The sequence below is a fragment of the Hipposideros armiger genome, unplaced genomic scaffold (genome assembly GCF_001890085.2).
Source record: "Hipposideros armiger isolate ML-2016 unplaced genomic scaffold, ASM189008v1 scaffold_983, whole genome shotgun sequence".
Classification (NCBI taxonomy): Eukaryota; Metazoa; Chordata; class Mammalia; order Chiroptera; family Hipposideridae; genus Hipposideros; species Hipposideros armiger.
In genome coordinates, this window is record NW_017732333.1 from 34,262 (window position 1) to 44,454 (window position 10,193).

Here is a 10,193-nt window from a genome sequence, read left to right on the forward strand (position 1 = left end):
TGGTGGGTGTGGGTGTCGGGGTCTCTGTGGTGGTGGTGGTGGTGGTGGTGGTGGTGGTAGAGGTTGGTGTCTGTGTTGAGGTGATGGTGGGTGTGGGTGTCGGGGTCACTGTGGTGGTAGTGGTCGTAGGGACACAGTCTCCACAGCAGTAGACATTGATCTCATAGTTGAGGCAGAAGGGCTGGGGAATCATTCCTCCTGGCTTCTGGTCTTGGTTTTTGCACACCAGCCCAACTGAGAGGTCGCACACCACAGTTTGTCCAAGGTTTTCGATGGGGACGTCGGGATACATAGAGGCTCTGCAGGAGATGTTGGCTGCCCAGCCTGGCCCACAGATGTGCTCGATGGATTCAAAGTCTCCACCTGGTTTGGTAAAACTGGGTTTACCGGAATCCTTCCAGCCTGTCCATTTGCAGTCATCCATACACGGAGTGGCTGTCGGCATGGGGCTCACGGTCGTAGTGGGCACAGGCGTAGCAGTGGATGTTGTTGTGGTGGTCGTCACTGTGGTAGTTGATGGACATGTATCCATTGGCAGGCAACAATTGACGCGTATCTCATAGTCGTAGCAAACATCAAATGGTCCATTTCCAAACTGGTCTTCGTCCTTGCAAATGAACCCAACCGAGACGTCGCACTGGACCTTCTGACCCAGCTCCTCCAAGGTGAGGTCGGGCGCTGTGGCCGACCTGCACTGGATGTCCTCGGGGGCTTCACAGACACTGTCGAATGTCTCTCGGTCGCCACCATCACTGCCGATGCCCGGGCGATCCTGGTTGATCCAGTCGGACCAGAAGCAGCACAGCTCTAGGGAAGTAAGACCCAGTATTAGTCATTTACGCCTGGGCACAGCATCTTCTTGGAAGGTCACTAGGACTCAGAGAGCTCAGAGACCTCACAACCAGCTGCCCCCCCATCATTGCCAAAGGACCAAATTGCAGGCTGAGAGTTAAGGGCTGGACACCATGTCCATCCTCCTTTTGCAGCTAAACTGAGGCCCAGAGAGGCTGGAGCACCCCCAACATTACCCCAGATGACAGACCCAGGCCATAGAGCTCCAGCCCAGTGCCCCTTTCTAAGCTATTGGCAAATCCTTGTGCCAAAAAATAATAATAACAAAAGGGTCACCCATTCTGGTGAGGAAGCACGCACTGGAAGAGGCATGGTCTCGACTTTGGCAGACAATGTTGTCACCCAGAGCCGGTCAAGTCCCCCTACATGAGTCTCTGGACTCAGCAAGTCAGGAATCAGTCACCAAATGCACCACGTGTGGTCCCTAAGCAGATGGCCGGGCAGCCAGCCCTTATGTGGGACTTTCTCCAGGCCCATCCGTCACCAGGGAGTGCCGTCAGCACACTTACTCGGAGTTACTGGAGGAGGCGACGAAACTGCAGTGAAGTGAGAAAGAGACCGTGTCATTATGTAGTTTGAGATATGGTATATAAATGTTTTCATTTCTACAAGTTTCCTTCTCCAGCACGGTCATGTCCTGCTGGCTTGTTCAGTGGTGGCTATGAGGTATGTAGGAGCATTTCTCTGCATCCTCTAAACTGTAGGGGTATTTCTTGCTGATTTGGGGGAACTGTCCCCAAGCACCTTCACTGTGGTCTGGGCTCGGGGATGTGGTTATGATGCTGGCATCTCAATTCACAAGGTTGGGGGTGCAGAAGGCATTTATTCCCTAAGTTAGGAGGCATGTCAGCATTGCCTCGAGCTGTAAGCAGAGGTGAGACCCTGCTGCACTGGCCACGCTCCTGCTCCTAGAAGGGCTTTTTCTGCTGAGCTTGGGGTACGGGGGAAGGCATGGGCCCCGGGAGGTATGGGGTGCATGGCCCTGGGCCTCACCTGTGCTGGGAGTCGGGGTGGTGGTGATGGTCGTGGTGGTGGAGGGGACAGGGGTTGTGGTGGCGGGTGTCGAGGAGGAGAAGGGTGTCGGGGTGGACACGCAGATGTTGAAGTGCTGCTCCACTGTCCCGTTGGGGCCACAGATCTCCCAGTAGCAGAAGGAGCCATCCTGGGTGTAATTGAGAATCTTCCCTGAGGGGTGGGAGGGAGATGGACGTCAACACATGTAGGACAAGAGCCCCTGGGCCTGTCCCAGTAAGGAAAGGTGGGGGCATCCCCAGCGCCTGCAAGCGGCAAGCCAGTGCCCCATCAGAACCCCATCCCCAGAACCCTGAGGCCTCGTCAGAACACAGAAGCTGGGTCACAGAAGGAGGTGATAGGAGTTGACCACAGGGCCCCCAGCTCCCACCAGGAGAAACGCAGCCGTGTGATGGGATCCACACAAGGGCTGCTACAGAGCAGAGGCCGGGAAGGGCCGGGAAGGGCCTAGGGACAGGCAGCCTGTGGGCTCTCCTGGGTGGGGCCCCGGCTGGACATCTTGAGGGCAGCCGCAGGGGGCAGCTTACCTTCCTCTGGCTGGCAGACAACTTGCGAAGAGTTAGTACACACGCTGGAAAGCAAGTACAATGGCTGCAGGTCCCAAGGAAACACTAGCTCTCCCAAGCCCAGGGCCCCAGAGTGCAGCCCCAAAGGAGCCCACCCACCTGATTCTAACTGTGGGCAGAGAGGGGAGAGGGGAGAGGTGGGCAGAAGCCAGACGGAGAGGGGAGGGTGAGAAGCGATGCCCCGTGCCCTGGCTCCATGTGCGTGCGTGTGCCTGGGCGCCCACACACGTGTGCGCTCACAGGTATGCACTTGTGCCTATGTGTGCGCTGACCCCCCCCCAGCCCCCTGTGATGTGAGCTTAGGTACCAAGACTGGCAGACATTCGTGGGGGGAACAGATGCTCCAGGTGGGTAGTGGGTGTCCTCCACGTAGCAGCCACATTTGTCGCTCGTGACACACTTCTTCTGGTCCTCGTCGTAGATGGGTTTGTCCGCAGGGCAGCGGGGGTAGCAGCCTGGTGAGCACAGGGCACTGGGCTGAAACCACTATGAGCGATCGCATGCCCACCAGCCCCCACCCACTGTCTCCGCCATGGCAGGACCTTCTCTCCAGGATGTTCCTCTGGGAAGGTCAGGGCTGAAAAGGCAGGAGCCTGGTCTCCCAGCTGGGCCCGGCACACTGCCACGTGGCCAAAGGGACAGCCGGGCCCCACCCACTTGCTGATGGACTAGGTGGTGGCCCCGCCTACCTGCTACACCCTTCTGACCCCTGCCCTGGTGTCCCCTCTCACTCCTTCATGACGCTAGTTCTCAGCTCAAAGGGCCCCCCCCCCAACCCATCCTCTGCAACGCGCCCCCATCCGGCTCTGCCCGTTCCTCATAGCACTTCCTGCTCCCGACCTTAAGCACTGGGTGGTAACCTATTTCTTTCCTGCCTCTCCCCTCAAGGGCAGGGCCCTAGCTCAGGCTCCAAGCCCTGTCGAATGAACAAATGCTGTAGCAAGGTGAGCTTGGCCCACCCTGGAGCGCAGGGTCGCCAGCCCCTGCTGGCCAGTGACAGGGCCTCCCTCAGGCTCACCCTCCAGGTAGGACACGGAGATGTTAGAATGGATGCCGTTGATGGTCCTGCAGGTCTCAAAGCTGCGGTTCCCGCAAGGCTCGTAGTGCCACTCGCACTCATCCGGGGGGTTGTAGTAGTCGCAGAAAACGGCTGGGAGGGCGCAGGGATAAGGTCAGACTCTGGGAAGTGACGCCTGGCTACTCAGGCAGGGGAGGCAGAGCAGGGCACCACGCACAGCCCGTCCCTCGGATGGATGGCGGAAGTGCCGCCCCATCCACAGGGCGGTGGCCCCCAGCCTGCCCCACGGGCACCCCGGGTCCAGACAGGCAGGCACTCACGGCACAGGTCGGGCGTCCTCCAGAACACGCAGGCGCCCTCCTTGGTGCACTCCTGGGCGTAGGCGGCCACAGCGGAGCAGAAGCACTCACAGTCCCCACCGGTGTCGCAGGAGCAGGAGTCGTGGACGCAGGCCTCGTAGAAGGGCTTGGGGTCCACCTGGGGGAGAAGCCGCCATGTGCCTGGGCCCGCGTTGCCCTCATGGGGCGACCCTTCAACACAGGCCCGAGAATGCAGGACCCCGAGGCCAGCCCTGCTCCTGGGACAAGTCTCGCCACCCAGGGCTCTGGTGGGGCGGACAGCGGCGGTCCAGAGGCGGCCGGCCGCCGGTGGCCGTGCAGACCTGTCGCCCAGCCCCTCGGAGCCCCGGGGCCTTGGGCTGTAAGACAGCAACCCGAGACCTGCTCCCTCCCGCTGCTGCTGCCTGGACTGAGGGCCGTCTGGCTGTTAGGGGGCCGTCTGTCCCTTCTCCCGCCCTGGGAGGTACGGGAGGTTGGGGGTCCAGCCAGGGGTCTCAGGTGTCTGGCAACATGTCCAAAGGACACAGAGGGTGGAGCAGAAGCTGGAGAACCGGCGCCTCATGGAAACGCAGCGAGACGCCCCGAGCCAGTGGCGTCGCGGCCCGGCCCCGCCCCGGCCCCGCCCTCGGGCCCGCCCCGGCCCCGCCCTCGGGCCCGCCCCGGCCCCGCCCTCGCGCTGGCCCCGCCCACCTTGCCGTGGCAGGCGCTGAAGACGGAGCTCTTGATGATGCTGCACTGCTTCTCCGCCCAGGCGCGGCGGTGCTCGTTCTTCTTGCAGGGCTCGGGGGTGACGGTCACGTCGGGGCAGGTGGGGGCCTCCTTCCAGCTGTTCCCGAAGTCCAGCTCGCTCTCCACCACCATGTGGTCCCGCGTGGTGAGGTCGTTGTTGGAGCGCTGGTCGAAGTTCCCGCAGAGGCCGCACACGGTGCCCTGCGGAGACGGGGGTGCGGGGCTTCCAGAGGGGCTCGCGGGCGCAGCGCTCGCCCCCTGACGCTCCCGGGAGGCCCGGCGGAGCCCGCGGGCGGGCAGGGCGGCCGCGCACCTTGTAGGAGGGGGCCAGCTTGATGAAGATGGTGGTCCCCTTGTCCCAGATGACAACGATGCCGCTGCTGGTCTCCACCACCAGGTACCGGCCCACGTCCCGCGTGGTGTAGGACACGTGCTGGCCCACGTCACGCTGGATCACCACGCGGTGCTTGTCCTCCAGCTTCAGCTCCGTCCTCTGTTCCCGGGGAAACGCCCGGTCACTGGCCAGCTCCAAGGTTTCCGAGAACCCATGCCTCCCGGGGACAGGCAGCACTCACCCCTATGAAGATCTTGATGGCCTTGGAGCAGGTGACGCCCGTGGTGCCGCAGGGGACGTTCTCGGTGATGATGCTGAACGAACCCAGCGAGGCGTTCTGGCCACAGTAGTCCTGGGAGCCACAGGGGACGTGAGTCAAGCCAGCGGGGCCCTGGCGCCCCGCCCCCGCCGAGCCTCAGCCCCCTTCCGCCGGGAGGGGGTAACCGTGCCGCACGAGGGACCTTCACCATCCCACACGTGCCCCTCGTGCCCGGTGCAGCCCACACCACCATGCACCAAGGGAGGGTCACAGAATAGGAGGGCGGACGAAGGGCCCTCCGGGTCCCCTCGCTGAGCTGAAAGCAGCTCAGGGCCCACAGAGTGGGGCCCACGGGACAGGGGCTGGCCCTGGCGGTGCCCTCAGCTTCACCTGAGTGGCCACGTAGGAGCAGTGTCCATCGAAGTCGTACTGCTTTCCATCAAAGGTGATGTAGTGGCCGCTCCCGTAGATGGTACAGGTGCCGTGACACCTGTTCTGGGTGCAGGCCCAGCGTCCTTTCTGGCAGGTGCTGAGAAGAGCAGGGATGGGGTCTGGAGGGGCCGCAGGAGCCGAGGTGTCCCACTCCTGCTCAGAGCCCCAGGTGCTATGTGGACAGCTCCCCAGGCATGACACCTGCAAACCTCTGCCAGCCCGTCAGTGCCGTCCATCACCCCCATTCGGGCCAGAGCACTGCCGGCAGGTGGGGGCACGGGGCCCTGCAGATCCCTGGCCTGTTGTCCAGGACACACTGCCCTCTGAGCGCTCAGGACCAGGGTCAGCCAGGCCCTGCCACTCACCAGGTGTTGCAGTCCACCTTGATCTTGTCCCCGGGGTCGTACAGGTCCTTGTTGTGCACGCACGGGCAGTCCTTCTCCTCGACACAGCCCCCACGGCCATCATCGATCAGCCCCTCGGGGCACACGCAGCCGCTGATGCATTCCGTGTGGTACTGGGAGCAGCCAGACAGTGGGGCTCAAGGATCGAGTGCCAGGCCGGCCCTGCCCTTGGCTGCTCATCTGACACTGTGGAAACTCCTCACGTCCCCACCCACCCCTGACCTGCCTCCCTGGCCCAAGCCCTGAAGCCCCTCTCCTTGGGCCCACCACTGGGCAGGGGGACAGGTGAGGGCTGCCTGCCAGGGGCCCCTACACTGGCCTCTGTGCCCCAGGAGGCCACCACTTCCCTCTAGGGACAGGGAGGGCAAGCGCAGGCCCTGTGTCCACAGGAATCGGGCCGTCCGTGAGCCTGCCTGCCCCGCCCCAACACTCACGTAGCCGGCAGCCAGCGTCTGGCAGCTGACGGGGCGGGGGTTCCGGATGGCCAGCGCGGTCAGGTTGTTGCAGTCGACGTGAATCTTTGGAGCCGCGCAGCCTGTGGGACGGAGGGGCCCCCTTAGCTCAGCTGAAGTTGGGGGGTGGGGAGAGCAGGCCACGGGGAGAGACCTCGCACAGGGCAGCGTCACTTACTCTGGCCCAGCAGCTTGACCTGGATACAGTGCAGCCTCCCGTTCCGGCAGACGCTGCAGGAGAGGCAGCAGGTGAAGGGGCCTCTGGGAGCAGGGCCAGTGGCTCTGTGGGTCCAGCGGGGGCCCCTGGCCTCCCCCAGGGTGGTCTGTCCCTGCCCACCCCCACGCCCTCCCGCCCTGGCCCCGGGACACTCACCATCGCTCCTCCTGCCTCAGGACCACTTCCCCTGCCTCCAGGTAAAGGCCCCGATGGTAACAGGAGCACTTGGCCAGGGGCACGCAGCGGCCCTTCTCGTCCAGGAAGGTGTGGTCAGGGCAGCCGCAGCCGTCCACGGGCGCGAAGCCCTTGAGGCAGTGGCTGTCAGGCTCGGAGAGCGAGCGGCAGGTCTGCTGGCAGGTGGTCAGGTTGTACAGGAAGACCTGTGACTTGGGACAGGAGCCCACGTCCTTGTCTGCGGGGAGAGGGGCCTCGTGAGGGGCAACAGGGACAGCCTGGCTTTCAGCCCCCATCCTGCTGACTGTCCCTGAGCCACACTTGCCCACTGAGGGGCCAGTGGGGACCGTCCCCCTGGGCACCCCTGCCCCACATGCCTCCCCATCTGGGCAATCAGGTTGTGACCACAGTTCCTCCACTGGCAAAGGGCAGTGGAGGGCGGTTCCTGCCACTTGCTGGCAGAGAAAGCTGGGAACCAGGTCACCAGCTGCAGGGGGCTGACCGGCCCCCTGGACCCTGGTGCTTGGGAGCAGCCACAAGGGACAGTGGGTGAAGTGAAGGCCACCCCCGACTGGTCCCACAGAGACTCCAGGGCCCCCGAGCTGCAGGGGCCGGCACTCACTGCAGACGAGCTCCCTCCAGCCCCACAGCATGACGCCCTTGGTGGCACAGGCGCGGACGTAGGAGGACAGGGCCGCGCACATGCAGTCTTCGTTGTTCTGGCAGTTGCACGTGTCATATATGCATCTCTGGGTGGCAAAGCAGGATGGTGATGGGAGAGAGGCGGTGAGGGGACATGCACACGCACCAGCACGCCCAGGCACGCACGCGTATACACGCCCATGCACACTCACACACGCCCATGTGCACACTCACACACTCAGCAACTTCCAGCAGGGGCCTCGCTCCCAGCCAGAAAGTCAGGGTCAGCCAGGGGCACAGAGCACGCCTTGCTGGCCCGGGGCAGGGGGGTGGGGACTGCGTGCGCGGGTCCCACCCACCTTGTAATACTCGGCTGGGTCCACGGCGGAGTGGCACCGGGCAAAGGGGGTCTCCGTCTTCTTCAGCAGGGAGCACCAGTGCTCGGCGTAATTGGCTAGAGAGGGGCATCAGAACCTCAGCAGGGGTGCACCCTCCAGTAAGTCCCTGAGTCTGGCTGTCCCATTCCCCAGGCTGGAGTGGACACTGTCCCCTCTGTGGACGAAGCCGAGGCTCCTCCCTCCAGGTCAGGTCAGCCCAGGACGGTGCCCCCTTGCAAGGCAGGGGTGCACACCACCTTCCCTCTCTCAGCCTCCCCACGCATGGCAGGGTGTCATGGAGGGTGGGAGCACGAACTGTCGTGGCACCAAGCCAGCCCCTAGATGAAGGCTGCGACCCATCAATTAGTGGGCCTGGCCTTTCTGCTGTGTCATTTGGCAGGCTGCCATCGTGGGCCACCACAAACCAGCCACACAGCAGCAGGCAGCAGAGGGACGGCTGGCCCTGAGTAGGGCAGGCCGTCTCCTCCGCCCACCCCCACCCACACACCGTGTCCCACCGGGAAGCCCAACTGCCCAGAGAGGGCGCCATGGCCCAGGACCAGCTCTCCCGGGTGGGGCCGAGCCTCACCACTCTCGATGTTGAGGGAACAAGGGTCGTCCAGCCAGTCCTGCCTGTCGTGGCAGCTCGACTGGGCCTTCCAGGTGTTGGCGAAGCCAGCCCCGGTGGCCTCTACCAGCCCGCCCGCTGTTTTGAAGTCGTCACCTTCCTGGCCGTTGAAGTTCCCGCAGAGGCCTGAGGGGCCAGGACACAGTTAGGAAGGGGAGGGGCAGGCGGGGGCAGGGCTGGCCTCTGTGGGGGAGCCTGGGGGGCCACTCACCCTGCACGCGCCCCTGGGAGGCCCGGTCCAGCGTCAGGAAGAGCTGCATGGCCGGCACCAGCTGGACCTGCAGCCGGAGGCCGAAGGTGGTGCTCACCACCAGGTGGTAGGAGGACGGTTGGAAGATGGAGAAGCTCGCTGCAAGACAGGTAGGGGCGTGAGAGGCGCTCGGCTGGCTCCCACCGTGCCCCCCCAGCTGGGGGCTCCCGAGCAGGACTCACCTGTTACGTGAGGCAGGTTCACCTGCAGCTCATTCAGCAGCACGCTGCCGTCCGACTTGAAGGCGACCACCTGCGGGAAAGGCAGAGGGGACAGGGGCTGAGAAGGGCCTGGGGGGTCCCGGGGGTGCAGGGACCAGAGGGGGCTGGGACACCCACGTTCTTCTTCTTGTCGGCCAGCAGCACCACCGTCTTCAGGCACGTCTGCTTGTCCGTGGAGCCGCATGGGGCCAGCTCACCCAGGAGGGCATAGGAGTCGTCGTGTTCGTCCTGCGAAGGGCAGGGGGCTGCAGTGAGGACACGGCCGACACAGGCCGGGCCCGGCGCCGCCCGCAGGCCCGCCCGGCGGCCAGCCTACCTTGGCCAGCACGTAGTAACAGTCCCCGTGGAAGGTGTACTTCTTCCCGTCGAAGGTGGTGATGTGGGACCCGCCCTCCAGGGCACAGGTACCGGGACACGGCAGGTCTTTGCACTCCCAGCGGCCGGCATTGCAGACGCTGTCAGGCAGAAGCACAGGGTCAGGCTCGGCCGCCGGCCCCGCCCGCCCGGCCCCCAGCCCTGGGCCCAGGACCCACCAGTGCTCGCAGTGGTTGGTGACCTTCTGGCCGGGTGCATACAGGTGTCCGTGCAGCTTGCAGTGACACTGGCTCACGGGGACGCAGCCATTGCCCGCGATGTCATCGTACACGGTGCCTGGGAGCATGGGATGTGACGTTACACTCAGCCAGTTTCAGAAGGTGCCGGGATCCCCGACGTGGGGCTGCCAGTCAGGCTTCCCACCCACAGGCACCTCTGGTCCTTTGGGTGACACTGTGGTCCCCACAGAGTGTCTGGCCACCTTCCTGGGCCCGAGAGTCCAGCCCTTCCTAGCAACCTCCAGGTTCCACAGGCCAGCCAAGAGGAGGTCTAGCCACGGGGTGATGACCAGTAAGCTGTCCCCCACCCCCAGGACTCCTGGAAGCCACCACTGTGTATGTTTGGGAGGGGTCTTCAGCATTTGTGTCCCTTCAACCTGAACTGTGTCCCCTGACTTTGGGAGGGAAGGGTGCCATGCTTCGCTTCCTGTGCCATCTCTGCCCACACTGTCCCCTCAGAGCAGCTGAAAACCCAAGCCCAAGGCAGCCCCGTGAGGCCACTCGTCCCACGGTGCACAGGCCAGGTGGGCCGCATAGGGGCAGTGTCCCCTCCCGCCCCCACCGGCCGCCCCACCGGCCGCCGCACACACCTTCAGGGCAGAAGCAGCCATCCATGCGGTGCTCCTCGCACAGGCTGCTGACCTCCAGGTGCGAGCAGGTGTCCATGCAGGGCGA

At 64.2% G+C, this 10,193-nt stretch overlaps 1 protein-coding gene across 1 annotated transcript in view; it reads right to left on the bottom strand.

Annotated features, from left to right (window-relative positions):
* MUC2 (mucin 2, oligomeric mucus/gel-forming) overlaps positions 1-10,193 on the bottom strand; it is a 32,671-nt gene that overhangs the window by 11,404 nt on the left and 11,074 nt on the right. The window contains exons 8-31 of the mRNA XM_019631068.1: positions 10,109-10,193; positions 9,459-9,576; positions 9,242-9,380; positions 9,043-9,153; positions 8,887-8,956; positions 8,666-8,803; positions 8,416-8,580; positions 7,809-7,903; positions 7,430-7,556; positions 6,790-7,045; positions 6,595-6,647; positions 6,399-6,499; positions 5,926-6,077; positions 5,519-5,657; positions 5,111-5,221; positions 4,849-5,028; positions 4,497-4,736; positions 3,789-3,945; positions 3,469-3,600; positions 2,758-2,905; positions 2,412-2,455; positions 1,846-2,037; positions 1,362-1,388; positions 1-807 (exon numbers count right to left, since the gene is read on the bottom strand). The exon at positions 10,109-10,193 is cut by the window's right edge and continues 6 nt beyond it. Of these exons, the coding sequence (XP_019486613.1) occupies positions 1-807; positions 1,362-1,388; positions 1,846-2,037; positions 2,412-2,455; positions 2,758-2,905; positions 3,469-3,600; positions 3,789-3,945; positions 4,497-4,736; positions 4,849-5,028; positions 5,111-5,221; positions 5,519-5,657; positions 5,926-6,077; positions 6,399-6,499; positions 6,595-6,647; positions 6,790-7,045; positions 7,430-7,556; positions 7,809-7,903; positions 8,416-8,580; positions 8,666-8,803; positions 8,887-8,956; positions 9,043-9,153; positions 9,242-9,380; positions 9,459-9,576; positions 10,109-10,193 (3,787 nt within the window). The remainder of the gene's footprint in view (positions 808-1,361; positions 1,389-1,845; positions 2,038-2,411; positions 2,456-2,757; positions 2,906-3,468; positions 3,601-3,788; positions 3,946-4,496; positions 4,737-4,848; positions 5,029-5,110; positions 5,222-5,518; positions 5,658-5,925; positions 6,078-6,398; positions 6,500-6,594; positions 6,648-6,789; positions 7,046-7,429; positions 7,557-7,808; positions 7,904-8,415; positions 8,581-8,665; positions 8,804-8,886; positions 8,957-9,042; positions 9,154-9,241; positions 9,381-9,458; positions 9,577-10,108) is intronic.